This window comes from Babylonia areolata, chromosome 20 (genome assembly GCF_041734735.1).
Source record: "Babylonia areolata isolate BAREFJ2019XMU chromosome 20, ASM4173473v1, whole genome shotgun sequence".
Lineage (NCBI taxonomy): Eukaryota > Metazoa > Mollusca > Gastropoda > Neogastropoda > Buccinidae > Babylonia > Babylonia areolata.
The window spans coordinates 53,045,793-53,063,692 of record NC_134895.1 but is presented as its reverse complement, the minus strand read 5'-3'; the positions used below and the strand labels follow the sequence as shown (position 1 = coordinate 53,063,692).

The 17,900-nt window shown below is 40.8% G+C and overlaps 1 protein-coding gene across 4 annotated transcripts in view; it reads left to right on the top strand.

The window, feature by feature from the left end:
• LOC143294720 (F-BAR domain only protein 2-like) overlaps positions 1-17,179 on the top strand; it is a 58,638-nt gene extending 41,459 nt beyond the window's left edge. For all 4 annotated transcript variants that reach the window (XM_076606150.1, XM_076606148.1, XM_076606149.1 and 1 more), the window contains 8 exons: positions 1,580-1,767; positions 2,650-2,873; positions 3,544-3,743; positions 4,723-4,875; positions 6,178-6,307; positions 7,863-8,074; positions 9,642-9,871; positions 10,514-17,179. In XM_076606150.1, the coding sequence (XP_076462265.1) occupies positions 1,580-1,767; positions 2,650-2,873; positions 3,544-3,743; positions 4,723-4,875; positions 6,178-6,307; positions 7,863-8,074; positions 9,642-9,871; positions 10,514-10,557 (1,381 nt within the window). In that variant the 3' untranslated portion in view covers positions 10,558-17,179. The remainder of the gene's footprint in view (positions 1-1,579; positions 1,768-2,649; positions 2,874-3,543; positions 3,744-4,722; positions 4,876-6,177; positions 6,308-7,862; positions 8,075-9,641; positions 9,872-10,513) is intronic.
• Positions 17,180-17,900: the final 721 nt, after the last annotated feature.

Sequence of the window (17,900 nt, the reverse complement as noted above, 5' to 3'; positions counted from 1 at the left end):
CGTTAGGCCTGGTTCCGGACAAAGGAATGCTATAGCGGTTTCGACAATCAAAATTTTTTTCCACGTTTTCCTCATGAGGTTGCATATCAATCGCAGCTACACCGGGCATTGCGAACATTGCGAAAGTTTCATCATGAGATTCCGTAACAACATTCTCGCTGGCGAGCATTTGACTTCGGCACCCCACACGACAAGCTAATCTGCATATGTATTGAAAATGGCGTCAAAGGCAATACAAGTGGAAATTTTTGGAGCAAAATAGATCACAACAGTGGCTTTTATGGCTGCTTAAGTGATTGAAATGGTTCAAACTGAAGGTTCCAACATCGACGAGATGAAGACGTTGAATAAAGTATCTGCAGTGAAGACAGCTACCAGGAAGAAGGTACTGACAGTGACTGAGATTCGGAGGGCAGTGAAGAGGGAGGGAGGTGGGTGTACACAGGACGAGAGGAGATGGGTCAGTGGGTCAAGTACAGCCAGTTTCATTCAGTTACCTTATGTTTTGTATTTTTTGTGATTTTTTCCCCCCTAACCTGAACAAATGGGCCGTCTGTAGCAACTTGGCAAAAGCAAGGGAGAAAACTTTCCGTCCCGAGCGAGTTGAACCCAATGTTTTAAGGCTTCTGAACAATAGCTGTGCTTATGTGGGTCTTTTTCTCAGCCTGTCTCTTTTGTGGAAGTGGTATTTGTTTATTTCTGTCTCTTTTGTCTGTGTTTGCCTAAAGACTGTCCATTCACCTGGTCTCAATTGTCAGTATTGAAATAATATGTTTTAGAGTGTGTATGTGCATGGTAAACTTCAAGAATGTTATTTTCTCACCTACAGCATGTAGTGTAGGAATGAAACTTGGCAAAATGATAGTTATGACTTAGAAAACTTTATAAGACTTTTCTGGTCCTCCCATTTAGGGGTATGTGATGAGAAGTGTGGTAGATGTTTAAGGCCTTAAGTCAGCACTTGACAAAACAGAACAGTCTCGAAAGGTTTGCATCTTACAACCTATTTCAGAACAGTCTCGAAAAGTTTGCATCTTACAACTTATTTTTTTTATCAAACTTGGCAGTGTGACAGTTCAAGTGTCAGCATGATCATAAAAGGGACAGAGGTCAAGATCTCACCATGGAGAATCCGGGTAAAAAGTCACAATGTAACAATATATCTTAACTGATATTGTGATAAAAACTGCTGTGCGATGGAGTTTGGTTTTTCCATCCGAATTTTTGTTTTTCTGATGCAGTGATTTGACTCAAGTCATAGGCTAAAACATAAGCTCTTTCAAAATTCAAGGTCAGTTAGGTCAAGGTCACATGTGCATGATTAAAAAAAATGTCCTGTTGTAAGATAATGTTCTTTGGAGTGGCCTCCACCCCCTCCACCCCTCTCCTCCTCATCAACATCCACCCTTCCACCGTTGTTTTTCTGTTTGGTATTCCTGTGTTGGATTAAAGTAGGGGTGAGTTTTTAAGGCTTAGCCTCTTTAGTTCTGTACTTGACGTTGCAAGCATTGTGAATGATGGCTGTGGTGTTGTGTGTGTGTGTGTGTGTGTGTGTGTGTGTGTGGATGTGGACACACAGCAAGCCCAGCCAGGACCTGTTGAACCTGGACCTGTTCAACTCCTCCTCCAGTGCCTCCACCCCCACTGGGGCCAGCTACAACCTTCCCTCCCCCCTCTCCATCCACACCGAGATCAACTGGGGCCTCACTTCTGCCCCACCCCTCGCCGCCCCACCCACCTCCCAGCCAGTGTCATCACCCAGCAACAGTGAGTGGTCTCCTGCAGTCGCTTCTAATGTCAGGGCAATTCAGACAACAGGAGATGATGTTTGCCAAATGAAAAAGTTGCTTTAGAGTGCATGAAGAACAGTTATACATGTGAACAATCAAATACATAAGGCAGTATTTTGTTAATGAATGAATCATCGGATGGAAGATGAAAAATAACCGCTGACTTAAGACTGGTTAACACTGTAAACTGATGACTGGCAGACTGTGAATCAGAGCTCTTTGAGAGAGAGGATTTTTTTGTCCATCCTTACCCAGAGTTGAATGAGCTCAGTCTGGCTCCATGACTAAGTAATCATTGTCATCAAAAAATGGGAAATGGGTTTAGTAGGTGGCTTCCTGTGTGTGTTGAATCAAATCAGGCATTTCAGAACAGCACCGAAGTGACTGGAATAGCAGGGTTTTCTTTCATGCGTGGCCTTCGGGCACCAAACTTCAATAGTTCTCTTTGAACTGCTGGTACTGGTACTGTGACAGATGAATTTGGATTTGGATTTGGCTGTGTCCTGGCAACACAGAAAGAGCAGAGTTGGGCTGAAAAACCAAAAAAAAAAACCCCCCAAAACCAAAACAAAACACACAAAACAAAAGAACAAAACAATAATAGATTGATAAGTAGATAATGAATTTAAAATCCAGAATTTTAAAGATAGACAAATAGAGCTGCTGGCTCAGCCACTGGTTAATATATTATCTGTTCTGTCACTTTTTTCTTTACATTAATGTGATATGCCTCAGAATGAACAGATCAGCCAGTGTGTGTTGTGTTGTGTTGTGTTGGGTTGGGAATTATCCAGAAGTTATTTTGTTCTTCTCTGTGTGTGTGCGTGTGTGCGTGTGTGTGTGTGTTCGCACACTTCAGATCTGACAGACTTGTTCAGCACGCCCAACGACAGCAGCAACAGCGGTCTTAGCGGTTCCAACCCCACCCCCACCATCACGCCCACACCAACCTCCTCTCCTCCCTCCACCTTAGTCACCTCCCCAACGACCCCTGCGGTGGCTGGCATCACTGCATTACCTGCCCCTGTCACAGCCAGGCCCCCGTCAAGGAACAGAGGGGTCATCCCACCTGCCATTCCACAGGTAGGTTTTTAATTTACCTGGTGGTTTATCTGGTCATCTTCCTCAGGGGTCAGAGGAAGTGTGTGTGTGTGAGAATATGTTTTGAGAGTGTTTGTGTGTGCGTGCACAAATATGTGTGTGGTTGATTTACGTGTTAGATTGCCTGGTTGTTGGGGTTTATCCTACCCTCCTCCTGTATTTTAAGCTTGCGTGTGTGTGCGTGTGCCTGTGTGTGCACATGCGTGCGCTTGTGTGTGTGTGTGTGTGTTTGTGTGTGTGGTTGTGTTGTTTTTAATGGATAGGTAGGTAGATGTGCCAAAAATGGTCTGTCTTTTGCACCCCAGGTGTTGGTGCAAGTGTGTATGTAATGTTTGTGTCTTTCATGTGTGTATGTGTGTGTATTTGCATTCTGTATGTTCTGTGTTTTTGATGAAACCAAAATCACAGAACAGTGATGAGTGGAATTTTCAATCTATCAAATGATATTCAACTTTTTCATTGTGGATTTGGATCAAGCCAGGTTCAGAAAAAAACAGTGATGACTGGAAGTTTCTGTCTATGGAATGCTATTTGATTTTTTTTTTTTTTTTATTGTGGATTTGGTGCAAGCATGTATGAAGGAATATGTTCATTGGTGTACACATCGGTACATGAATGTATATGTGAGTGGTATCCTCTTTGTCCTACTCAGTCGGTCAAGTCACAGAATGGCCCAGTGTCACTGTCGCGCTCTGACAGTGGCTCCACCTTCAGCACAACTTCCACTTCCATGCCGATCGGCTCCTCGCGAGGCCCCAGCCCCCTGACCATCGGAATGTCGGACACCATACCTCTGGCTGTGGCTTTCACCGACACTGTCAGCGCTTTCTTCAAAGGCACAGATGCTACCAGGTGAGGACTTTTGTCTGGTTTGATTGTGCAGGTTGTAATGTTTAATCACTTTAATATCTGGTGTCACGGATGACATAATGGTTCCGCTGTTTTTCTTTTCTTTTGCGTTTATGGAGGGGGTTCAAATCCGTCTCATCCCCTCTTTCTTCTCTCATGGCAGGCGAAGTTGGCGGAGGCTGGTGGGTTGCTGGATTATTTTCTGAGGCGGGTGTGTTGCTTACATGCATGCACGATGTTTTTCGTCGTGCGTGTTTCCCCTTGGTGGCTGGGCGTTCGAGCGTGGAGAAAGATCGTGTTGTTGTGTCGTGTTTTCTTTGTTTCATAAGTGTCTCTCGTGCTACTGAACGAAAAAAATATATTGGAAGCTGAGTGAGCAGAGTGAGCGGAGTTCTAGTGCTTCAAATGCTCCTCGCCAGTTTTTCCCTATCTTCACTTGAATTGAGTCAGTCCTTAGAGGACGGTGATGGAACAAGCGCTTAGCGGCTGTGATTCGTTCTTCCCTCTGTAAATGACTTCATGTCCGCCAGATGGGACTGTTCTTCGTTTCTCTGTTTCTGTGTTAGCACCCGTTCGTTCTTCTGCAGAAAATTGGATGGAGTAAGGCACTTGACTAGATGCATAAAAATCCAGAAGAAAAATAAATCAGATACTTTACCTTATGAATTTTCACTGTTCACAAAATCATCTAACTCTCCACTACTTCGCTTTAATAATTTTTTTTATTTTTTTTTTATTTACTTCTTTCTGGCAGTGTAGTATTACTGGAGTTTATCTCAATGGCAAACTGTCATACAATGAGAGGCTTACTGATAGATAGTTGGGACAGTATTTATATGACAACCTTTGGTAGGAACATGCTTAGACAGAGTGTCATGTACACTGCGTTTGAAAAGACAAAGAGTACTGAGCAGTAAAGTTTTGTTCATGCGACGCAGTCTGTCTCAAGTGACCTGACGTGTGGTGTGACTGTGTACTGCAGGTGTACAGTGCGAGTGACGGGAGTGCTCCACATGTCTTTCCCCATCGGCATCATCAGAGTGTTCACAGACAATCCCAACCCCCCAGCCCTGACCTTCAGGCTGAAGAACACCTCCAAGCTGCAGGCCGTCGATCACTGTGACCTCATCTCCAAGTCAGTATGCTTTGAGTGACCTTGATCTCCCCAAGTCAGTATGTTTTATATGACCTCATCTCCCAAGTCAGTATGCTCTATGTGATCTCATCTCCCAAGTCAGTATGCTTTATGGGACCTTACTTCCATGTCAGTATGCTTAGTGTCACTGCTATGCTTCATGTGACCTGTTATCCAAGTCAGTATGCTTTGTGTGACCTGTTATCCAAGTGAGTATAGTTTGACCTGATATCCAAGTCAGTATAATTTGTATAACCTGATATCCAAGTCAGTTTAGTTTGGGTGACCTGTTATACAAGTCAGTATGCTTAGCGTGACCTTATATCCAAGTTAATTTGCTTTGTGTGACTAAATATCCAAGTCAGTATGCTTTGTGTGACCTGATATCCAAGTCAGTATGCTTTGTATAACCTGTTATCCAAGTGAGTATAGTTTGTGTGACCTGATATCCAAGTCAGTATGGTTTGTGTGACCTGATATCCAAGTCAGTATGGTATGTGTGACCTGATATCCAAGTGAGTATAGTTTGTGTGACCTGATATCCAAGTCAGTATGGTTTGTGTGACCTGATATCCAAGTCAGTATGGTTTGTGTGACCTGATATCAGCTTTTGTCATCTGCTGCCTGTTTTCTCTTCTTTCCCACATCTCTTCCTCCTGGTCTGTCATATGTTGTTGTCTCTCTCTCTCTCTCTCTCTAGTCTATGGTTTGGTGTCATATACTGTACCATGTCAAACTGATGCAAACTAGGCCTATTGGTTTGCTCTGCTTGGCCAAATTTCGCGCGGCTAACAGTGAAAAGATGGGCCCACCGCTCTCAGCCAATCAAACGCCTCTAAAAACTATAAGCGCTTAATCATTCCTTTGGCCAAGGCTCTCCACGCCATCTTGTCAGGTTTACGCTCTGTCTTGTCTTACGCTTGGTTTGGGGCCATTATCTGCTATGTTTGGGTGTTGTTGTTTGGGTTTTTTTTTATAGAAGGGAATACAGAAAATTGCAACAGTTGATATCTTATCTGGACCTAATGATGAGTTACTATGTATATTTTATATTGATTTTTTTTTTACAGTGTGATAATCACTCATGTATGTAACACTTGTTAAAAAAAAAAAAAAGCAAAAAAAAGCATGGATCAAGCGCAGCAGATCATGTTAATGTGTTTGTGTCAATTCAGTGATGGAATGAAATTCTGCATACTTAAAAAAAAACACCCAAACCCAAACCCAAAAACATACACATTCTGACAAACTTTGTTCAGGGCTTAGTAAACTCTGCATTGTCATTTTTTTTTTTTTTATCAGGGACCCGTCACAAAGCACGGCACAGGATGCGGTGTACACATTTGACATGGCTGGTCTCAAGGAGCATTTACGAAGACAAGGAGAACAGAACAAGACTGCCTACTTCAATGTGGAGATCCTGAGATACCAGGTAATGAGAAGAGAATGCCCGTCGCTGCAGTGACGCTGCGTTGCCAGGTCACGACTGGTGGTATTGTGTCCATACCCAGGAAGGGAGAGAATCTGGAGTACACAGGTTCTATTCCCATGCTTGCCGGTATTTTCTCCCCCTGTACTAGACCTTGAGTGGTGTGGTCAGAATGCTTGTTGTTTGGATGGAACAAGATATTGAGGTCCCGTGTGTAGCATGCACTTAGCACAGATAAAAGAGCTCATGGCAAGAAAAAAGGGTCGTCCATGGCAAAATTCTTTAGAAGAATCCACTTTGATAGGAAAACAGTATATGTTGCAGGCAGAAACAAATTTAAATGATGGCACCTTAACATAGCAATGCAGTTTCCCTTAGAGAGTAGTTTTGAATTTCACAGAGAGAAATCTGTTATGACAAAAGAGTAATACAATACAATACAATACAATACAATACAATACAGAAATATTTCACTGTGGTTTAAAATCGCTGTGGGAAATATTTCATTGTGGTTTAAAATCACTGATAAGCTTAACTGGATTTGTAATTGTGCACACTACAGTCAGGTTTATTGTTCGTCTGTGCCTTTGTCTGCCTGTCTTTGTCCTTTCCTTGTCTGTCTTGTTTTATTTTGCATTTTACTTCATGTGTGGATGATGAAGTGTGCACACCACACATGAGCACTTTCTGTTTGCTGTTCAGTTAACATTGATTATTATAGATTTGATCAAATGGTGATAAATAAACAAATAAGCAAATAAAGGTAAAAAGAAGGCAACAGCACCACAGGGAAAGGGGGCCTCAAACAGAACTGTGCACACTGGATCAGCAGTCCAACCCCTAACCGATTCCGTCACGGCAGCTCCAAACAGCCTTTTTGACTCACTTGTGTAAACAAAGTGAGTCTATGTTTTAACCCGGTGTTCGGTTGTCTGTCTGTGTGTGTGTGTGTGTCTGTGGTAAACTTTAACATTGACATTTTCTCTGCAAATACTTTGTCAGTTGACACCAAATTAGGCATAAAAATAGGAAAACTTCAGTTCTTTCCTTCCATCTTGTTTAAAACAATATTGCACCTCTGGGATGGGCACAAAAAAAAAAAAGAACGAAACCTAATTATATGCAAACTGCATTTACTGTTATATTTATATTTTTTGTATTCTCTAAACTTGGCACTTTGATCTGATATTCTGACCCAAGAACAAGAGCAGTCATTATTATCATTTTTTGTTCAAACAGGAACTTCTTTTGCTAAGCATGGAAGTTTTATTTATTTTGCAAACGTTTTGGTGCAGATAGTAAAAAAGGGAAATTACTCTGTAATTAATGCTAGGGGACTTAATTCGAATCTGGTTTGGACCTTTTTTTTTTTTTTTTTTTAACACAAAGCTTTATAATAACAAATACAGAACACATTTTAACGATTAGATTATTTTTTAAAAAGTGTATCATAAGTGAGTCTTGAAGGCCTTGCCTCTCTTGTTACATTTGCACCAGAACTTGACACAGAGCAGCGACCACATGCAGGGTTCACACACTGGGCAAATGGCTGTTGCAGGTGAAAGTAAAGACAGGGGTGGAGAGCACACCCTTGCCCCTGGTGGTGTACTGCAAGTCTGAAGAAAGCAGCTCGGAGTGGCGCCTTGACTACCGCTACAACGCCGCCGCCATGTCCTCCCCCACCACCATCAAGAACGTGTCTGTGGCTGTCAGCATGCCCCCCGAGGCTCAGGTCACCAAGATGCAGAGCATTCCCATCCCCGGCAACTGGTCAGTCCCTGGTCTTGCCGTTTTGTGGTCTGTCACTCAGAGGGTTGCTGCTTCCTTGTGTGTCACTCAGAGGGTTGCTGCTTCCTTGTCTGTCACTCAGAGGGTTGCTGCTTCCTTGTGTGTCACTCAGAGGGTTGCTGCTTCCTTGTGTGTCACTCAGAGGGTTGCTGCTTCCTTGTGTGTCACTCAGAGGGTTGCTGCTTCCTTGTGTGTCGCTGGGAGAATTGCTGTTTTGCTGCACTGCACTGCATATTCTATGATTCGCCAAAATTTCCTTTTGTTTGTTTGTTAAGGGAAATGACACATATAAATACTGTTGAAGGCTTTGTGTCTTTCTTCTTTTTTTTCCTCCTTTTTAACTGACACAAGAACAAGTAATCCCTTAGTTTATAATCATATTGTATGATGAACAGGTTCAGAATTTCTAGCCTTTAGCTGTGGAGTGTAAGGTTTGTTTTTCTTTCTTTTCTTTTTCTTTCTTTCTTTCTTTTTTTTAATCTGTGCATATCCTGACTTGATCACATAAAAGGATGTAAAGGCTTGATCATATAAGAGGATCAGATGTGTGTGCAGTTAGTTGGCTGTTTGTCAAACATCTGTATGGTCTGTTTCAGAGAAAAGAAAAGGAAAAAAAAAAAGTCTGTTTCAGAAAAAAGAAAAGGAAAAAAACAACAAACTATTATTAGTATTATTACAGTTGTTGACTTGTTCTTGACATGTTGTTTGTTTCTGTCATGGAGGTTTTGAAGCTGTGTGGAGTTGAGTCATGATTTGACAGCAGTCAGTTAATTTTTGCTGTCAACTTAGCTATAAACATCGACATTGGTTGACTGAAGTGATGAGTGTGGTTATGGAAATGGTATAGAGTGGTTGTATTTATGTTTTATATTGAGGATACAAAGATTGCAGAATGTTCTTTCATATTGAAATTACATGGATGTAGCAGCAGGCAAAATGTGGTTGATATTTTATTGTGTTTGCAAAAGGATGGGTTTGGTATTGGCAAAGGGTGTGGCTGGGCTGAAGTCATGAATATTTTTACTTTTGATTTTCGTCTGTAGGTCCATGTTCATTCTTATTTGCACATGTGTTCATACATTGATGACAATGTTACCCAGACATTTAGGCAGCCAAACTACATTTTCAGGGGTGTGCTTGCTGAATATGTTCATGTTTCCATAACCTACCGGATGGTAATCTTGATCTTTAACTCAGGTATATTTTCATCCACATGTACATACTTTTGAAAGGAATTGGGGCACTGATAGATCTGTATATATGTTGCTCTTGGAATCAGAACAAGTTCTCTCTACCCCTAACCCAACAGTCACCTTTTGTGGGACCCAAGACCTGAAGGTTTAAGTCCAGTGCTCTGAACACCCTGCTGTCACACCCATTGTTCACACTGTTCAGCAAGCAGCAACACACCTATGAACCCTGTCCTTTATAGATTCTGTCTTGGGTACATTGTTTTGAGAAGCTGTTCTTTCTTGAGCTCATCTACAGGGAGGTAGGTAAGCATACCCAGGGCTGATCACACATCCACAACTGGTGTTGTCAATGACAGGGACGCAGAGACCAAACGCGCCACGTGGAAGCTGAACGACATCTCTGAGGTGAGCGAGCAGGAGACCCAGGGCTTCATCCGGGCCAAATTTGATGTGAAGAATGGACCCATCAAACCACTCACCACCATGCTGCAGTTTGGGGCGGAGGGGGCCAACCTCTCAGGTTCAGACTTTGAGCTGGTGGGGTCAGGCTACAGGATATCCTTGACCAAGAAACGATTTTGTACTGGTGAGCTGGTCTGGTTTCTGTGTGCATACCTCTCTGTTTGTTATGCATGTTGCTCAGTAAAAGATTGCTTTGGTTTGAGTCAGAGATTGTTTATATTTCTTATTCAGATTTGCTGTGTATGTGTACAGTATGTTTGAGATTTATATGTGTGTATTGTTGAGGCTCTGTGTGTGTGCATATGCGCTTGCATGTACATATGCGTGTGTGTGTGTGTGAGGATGCACAAGTGCGTATGTATGCATATATGTAATATGTGAAAGAGAAAGTTTGTCTTCACTCTTCATTGATACAAAAACTGTACAAGAAGCCAGTGTGAATTGAAAGATAATATGTCTCATACAAGTTGACATGCAGTGCAGTAACGTTTGTTATGACACCATTCCTGAGACTCAAGTTGTTCTCTTTGAGTTGATAATTTGCTGTCTGTGACAAATGTCACATGCTTTGTGCATTTAATATCTGCTCCAGTCTGCCTCTCTGTCATTAACATACATGTCTTCATGAATGGATGCATACAAAGACATGTACTGTACATAATTTCACAAACATCATTCATAGAAAATGGGACAACACTTGCCCTGTCTACCTGTGTGCAGTGATGCAAAACCAAAAGTTGTGAGATATAAATGTTGCATGTTGCAGGAAAGTACTACGCCGATCCTGAGCCGAGTGTCAGCGAGGTATGACAGCACCCTCCCAAGCATCTGTGATCCATGTACAAAGCAACATGCCGCAACAGAGCCACAGTGCACTCCCGGTCCGGCCTGTCTCTATGCAAGCTCCTATTGTTGCACAACCCTCAGATAGCTCTCCAACTCTCATGGACGGGATTGCTTAGGCTTTTGGTGTACCTGACAGTGTGCCCAGAGTTACTCGCCACGAGAATTCCACTGAAACGGAGTTGTCAGCTGCATGTGTCAGTAGCCCTGGCTGATTGATTTCACACAGACAGGAGAGGTAGAGGCAACTTGCTGACTCGCTATGGATCTGGGTTGTAGATTCAGCCAAGCCAGACCACTTTTTTGTCAGCACTTGGATAAACTGTGAAGCGTGGGGTCAGTCCAGCTGAACTGTCTTCATTGTTGTTTGTGGAGACATCCAGCAGTTTAGCAGACACTGGATGCAGAGAAACAGTTGTTGGTTTTCACAGGATTAATTCAGCCGCCAGGATGGTGGTTCCACACTCTGGATTGCTGCTGTGTTAGGGGCACAGACTGGGGAACACATTATCCATGGCGGAGAAGCAATCTGTGTAGTAGTAACATGAAGGTTAAAGGATTTCTCACTTCTTTTGAACATTGCACATCTGGAACCTGCACAACTTGATCCTGCCTTCATGACAATAATCTGCCCTTATCTTATAATGTTACCTACACTTCTCACTGGTGAAAAAAAAAATTTTTTTTTGAAGACTTGCTAATCGCCTATCTTCCCTGTACTCATCACTCTCACAACATGTATTTTACTTTTTAGGCAAAGTTGCAATCTGTAAATCAGTAATGTGACCAAGCACCTTCTGCATGTGAAATATCCAGGAGATTTCAGTCAGAAATAGAGGTGTGTATCCCATTTGTTAGTGGTTTTGCTGACACTCTGTCCAATGGCATGTGTTCAGAATCAATAGTTTCATTTATTATCGGGGGTATTGTCCAATCTTAGTTAGCATTTTGAAGTGATCTCTGCTTCATTAATTTTTTTTGTAGTTTTTACAGAAGTAATCACATTCTGGATAGTTGGCAAGGTAATGACATGGCTCAGTGCAACAAATCACGTAGATTGGTTTTTTGGTGATCACATAGGATCTTTTGGTTGTGAATATTAGCTTTCTCAGAACTTGTACACTTCAGCTAGTTTACTAATTCAGATACTGAACAACCTCTGTAAACTGGAAATGTAAACGAAGCTGTGACTTATTTCCTCTGCTTTCCTTTTTCTATCACTTATTGATGACTACCACAATTTGTTTTCTTTTCAAGACAAGCATGATTTGTGATCATTAGCAGTTTTTTCAGTTGGACAAATAAACCTTTTTTTCATAGGTCTGTTGGGCAGACCTTACTCACTTTTTGATAATGCTGTGGCGCAGGATAAGTTGAAGGAACCAAAGAATCTGTTCCAGGTGGCTTACTGCAGGTCTGCACTTCAGTTCAGAAACATCTCCTGCACACAGTCTGTTCTTGTCGCTCTCCCCAGCTGTCAGCTCCAACTTGTGTTCTCTCAACCAGCTCAAACCAGATAATAAACATGAAAAGCCTTAAAGATTTTCAGGCAGTAAATGGCTTGGTCTGAAAGAAAATTTGAAGTCTGATAAACGAGGGATGACAAATTTTTAGGAACTGCAAAGAGGGCTCAGCTGCTTTCTACATCTTCCATAAAGGGGGCACAGTATTTGGCTATAGCAAGAATGTGAGCTGGTTGTATTGTACCTCCTATGTGAATGACTTTGTGTTTAGCAGGCAGTCAGAAATATTATTTTCTGAACATGAGTTATTTGAATTATAATCAGACTGACCCATGGCAAACCATAAAAAGTGGAGGGGGAAGGGATAATGTCATGAAATTGTACAACCTGTTTTGGCATTGCAATCCAAGATGTATATTTATTTAAATCAGTTTCTGAACACAGATAATGTTGGTGGACTGGACTGGGTGTTTGGTGGAGAAGACTGGTTGACTGGCTGACTGTAACATGAATTAATGTGTCAGAGTAAGGTACTCAGACATGCTACATTTTCACCTACCCTGTCCTTCACTGTTGTACTCCTGTCAACCTGTCCAAATTATTTGTTGAATTTCCTGATTAGAAAAAAAAAATTTTAGGAATCCCTGTTTTGGCATGAATACCCAAATTTCACACTTTCTTCAAAAGGAACTTTTTTTTGTGTATGTGGAAAAGATGTTAAAGTCAACAAGTTAGATGGAAGTAACAATTTAGTGTGTGGCTGGAAATATGAGTACCAGAACATTCACCAAGTACACATGCTGTATGTCCCCACTGCTCAGATGTAAAGGCCTTCCCTACCTCTCCTCTTCCATATTATACACATATATTTTGAATGCTGGGGTCATAACATTCATTGTCATGTTGTGTTGAAATAATGCCATGTTCACAGATTGATTCCCACTCCTAGCTATTCAGCAGTATGAAAGGGAGCTCACTTTTCTGTCCAGTAATCGATTAGAGAAGTTGTATAGTGTCTTTGTTGGCTGTCTGCGTGCTTTTCTTGTCCACAGTGTGTGTGTGTGTGTGTGTGTGTGTGTGTGTGTGTGAGAGATTGATCGTGATTTAACACCTTTCAAGACTGATCATAATGAGAAAAGGGGAAAGAATTTTAGTCTGTGTATGAACGAGTGTACAATGGTTTTTTATTTGTTTTATTTGTTTTTTTTAATAGAATTATACATGTGTATTTTTGTATTTGGTTTGTGGTGGGTACTTCTTGTGTTTGAGTGAATCTGTGTCTCTCTCTTCTTTTCATCTTCCTCAAATCTTCTCCTCTTAATGTATCCTGTCACACTGTCTTTTTAAAATAATGTGAATGTTTTGCAGAGGGGGTAAGTAGGTACTCATAGATTATGATTTCTTTTTTTTTCAATGTGTGATAAGTACATGTGTGAACAAATTGATATGGCTGAGAAAAGAAGAAAGAGCCGCTGTTCTGATGTGCCATTATTTTTAATTAATTTTTTCGGGGGTGGGGAATACCTTATATAGGAGCCTTGATTATTGGTTTGTTTGCATATTCATTTGTATTGTGTGTATTTGTGTTTGATTTTTGTGATGTAATAGCTTGTTTTTGTCGTCAGCCTTCCCTACCACCATGTTCATCTTTTCTCCTTTCCTCCACCATGCTTGCCTGTTTCATTTGCCTTTTATTTCAGTTTATTTTATTGTTTATGTGTCCATTTATTAACTCACTGTACTCCAGGAACGAGATAACTTGTACCATGATTACTTCCTCTGTGGACCAGGTATGAGTATTCTTGTACCAACACACTATTCTGATTTTGTTCATTCTTGATTGGTACAGTTGGCATTCTAAACTGAACCGTTTACTGATTCTAGAAGTATGAAGATGAAGCTTTGTTTGACCTATTAAAACAACAATTTTCCATCGGTTTTTGCTGTTTTAGTGAACCACCCTATCATACCTGCAGTAGTCACATGTAGTATTGGTCCAGGGGAGTTGAAGTAGCATGTAGCTGTAGGGTAGAATGAGTTAATGTATAATTGCATGCATTTTTTTCTTCTTTTTTTTTTAAAACTCCAGCAACTGTTTCATTGCCCTAACAGTTTTGTGTTGATCTGGTGATCTCCCTTCCGCTCCCTTCCCTGCCCCTGTTCCTCCCAGCTGAAACTTCCTACTGCGGTAGAAAGAGAAATTAAATCAAGAGGGGTGTTTAGGGAGGGGTGCATGTGGGAATGTTGGAATCAGGAACTTTCAGCTTTTGTGTTGATTCCTGCTGCCCTTGTTTTGTGGTTTCATGTGGTCAGTTTATCAGCACACACAAAAAGTATCCTGTTGTAAATCACTTGTTCTTGCAAGTGTTAAGAAAGTATATATGTATATGTGTGTATGTGTGTGTGTGTGCATGTAAGTGCCTATGTCATTAGTATGTTTGTTTTTGTAGAAGAGACGGTTACAGTAAAGACAGGCATAGTTTTTTTCTGACTCTGTGATAAACAGGTAGCCGTAATCTGAGGTACAGAAAAATAAAGTTTACACAGAAAGTGCCACGTTCAACAGGAAAGGATTGCAGCTGATCTATACCTTCAACCATCCTCACGGTTTGCTGTTATTGCCGACACCCACGGCAAGAGATCGCTGTGACCATATTTTTTGTCTGTGGGGAGTAGCATCTTCAAATGGTGTGACACATCTCAGGGAGATTGCTTCACAAGTAATGATTTCCTCTGATGAAGTGAACCATGGAATAATAAATGGATTGAATAAATAAAGGATGTTTTCTCCTTTAACAGCTGTATTCCTAATGCATATACCTAAGTGTCTGTCTGCCTTTCTCTGGGTTTTTTTTTTTTTCCTTTTTCTTTTTTCTGTGTCTGTCTGTCTGTCACCCTGCCATATCCATTCATGCTTAAGTTGGGTGTTTTTTTTAATATTTATTCTGTTGCCTTTTTTTTTTTTTTTTTCATAAATGTCCCAGAAAATGAAGCTTTTAAAAAAAAAAAGTTTATCTGAATTATTATATCAGTGTCATCGGATGACTAATAACGAAAGTAAACTAGTATACATGTAAGTTAACAGTTAATAAGACACATAGAAAATGAAAAGGAATAGGTAGGTGAGAAGAGATTTTAAAAGGAATCAAAAGGGTGGGGAGGGCTGAATGCTTCAGACAGTTTTACTTGTCATAAAAAAACAAATCAGTCCTCTTGCATGTGAACCTCTAGAAGAAGAAAAAAAATGATATAGCACACTTTTTTTTTTTTTTTTCAGAATAGACCAGCAGCTAACAGTGATTGCTTAACAAAGTGAAAATCAGCCAGAAAACTGTAGAAAGCAGATATTATTTCACAATTCTTGAGACCATCGAGGAGTCCATGAACGTTTTGACAACTTGATGGGAGTAAAATTGCTGAAGGTAAAGTTGGTGTCGTATACTGTACCATGTCAAACTGATGCAAACTAGGCCTATCGGTTTGCTCTGCTTGGCCAAATTTCATGCGGCTAACAGTGAAAAGACGACCTATCTTGCCCGGTCCGCTCTTAGCCAATCAAACGCCTCTGAAAGCTATTAGCGCTGAATCATTCCTTTGTTGTCAAATTTGATCTGAACTTTAACTAAGCAGCCCAGCGTTTTTTCTTGTACTAGTTCTTCTTCTCTCCTGTCCTCAGAGAGGTGCAGTGAGCTGTTCACTTCACACAGACAGGTGTAAACTCATCCTTGCATTGGGACTGACACGATCAATGTTGGCATCGGAAAGGCCCCAGCATGTGTTCCCATTTGTTGACTTTTTTGGTCATGTACGGTAAATAGACACGTTGAAAGGGATGTAGCATTGATAGCTGTAGCAGTATTAGGTCGTTTTTGTTTTGTTTTTTTTGTGTTTTTTTTTCTAGTTGGTGTTTTCAAAGGAAAACTCAGAAATGATTATGAGGGGAAGGACAAAGGGTCTTCAGAGAAAATACCCATTTGTCAGTAATGAAACCAGTATGCCATGAAACACACACACACACACACACACACACACATACTCGTCATAATCACAATTGCACCTGAGAGTTAATCATTTGTTATGCCTGCTGCGTAACTAGACTGGAAGTGATAGTTATGATCTGATGAATATTTGAATAATAGATTATTTCACAAGGGCATGCTGCTCCAAGTGTTATTTTCTGTTAGTCCTGGCCTCAGTTGTTTCTAGAAAAAACAGAAAACTGGTGATGTGTTGGTCAGCGACTGACACAAAGACATGTCTGAAATCACACACATATTCTCACATAAGACTCATGATGCTTCATGTTCCTCTTAACATTGATCTGAAGCACAATCAGAAGTTCACTGAAAAGTGACAGCTTTAAAAGAATATAAGGGAAAGAACTTTAGTCCTTGCTCCCCTGACCATATCCCTCTCCCTCTCCCAACCCCTTCTTCTGCCTCTCTTCACTAACCTTCTTTCTTGCTTTGTGTCTCTCTATGTATCTCTGTATTTCAGACCACCTTTGGGCTTTGAAAGTAAGGTCTTCCATTCTGTGAGTTGAAGCATTTAATGCTCCGCTGTTGTGGCTAGCCAATTTCTACTTTTCATTGTTTTAAAATATTCTACCCTTTACAAAGAGCAGCAGTAATTGTCCTGATAATGATAGGTACTATCAAGATTGTATGATGATTGTAATACATATAATGTTAATGCCTAGTTCCCATCTAAAAATGAATGTAAATGTTGCCAGAACTGTGAACCACCCAGCACTCTTAATTAACAGATGGAATACAAGCTTGTACATTGGAGATACAAACTGGTGTGCACATACAAACGCACACACACACACACACACACACACTCACTCACCCACCCCACCCCCCAACACACACTCACACAGAAAATGCATCCACACCAAGACAAGATGATTTTTATTGGGTTGTAAGGTCAGTGACCATAATATAGAGAGGCTTTAGATGAAACACATAGATTCCCTGTATCAGAGGTGTGCAGAGGATATGGTAGTGTGTTAAGTGTGTTTGGAGAACTCCAAAGGATCAGTTACTTTCAGATTTTAATCTGGTCCCAGAATCAGTTATGGGTCTCAAAAGCCAGACTGTTGTGTTTGTTGGGGGAGGGGGGTGGGGTGGGGGGGGGGGGGGTTAGCACAGTTTTCTGCACAAGGGGCAACTGTTGTGCCTTGTATGCAGTCACTGACGTGGATTATAGTGACACATATTATGAATCAGTTTTTATCTTGGGTCAGATTGCACTCAACATGAATACAACTGCCTGTCACTTTCTCATACAGGACAAGGACTTGAGCTCATTTCTTCTGCGTTATAGCTTACTTTTGCACATTTTTAAAAACTGCTGAGTTAAGTTTACATAGAAATGTTGGGCCATATTTGATGGTTAAATTTGTACACCAGATTTCCCATATTTGACTGGTTTGCTTTTTATCAGCTCCATTCAAGAAGTTATAAATGGCATTTGATTTTCCATTAGACTGGATTTTTCAGAAAGAACAGATTTACTTACGTTCATTATGTTGATGATCCCACATTTAACCACAGTCCATGGACATGACTGATGATTAAATTGATGACAATTGATTCATGATATGGTTCAACTTTCAGTCTTTGTCAAAGGTCAACTTTCAACCTTTCTCAAAGGCCATTGAAAATAAGTTTGATCATTAGCTTGAGACACTTTTGTATTTCTTATCACTTATAAGCATTAAGAACATTTTGCATTCTTTTAGAAAGATTTAATTACCTGTGAACACTGTTCTGGCCCATTATAACTTCACAAAACGTATTCAGTAATTCCATGCCAGGTTCTTTTCAGTATATACACAAAAAA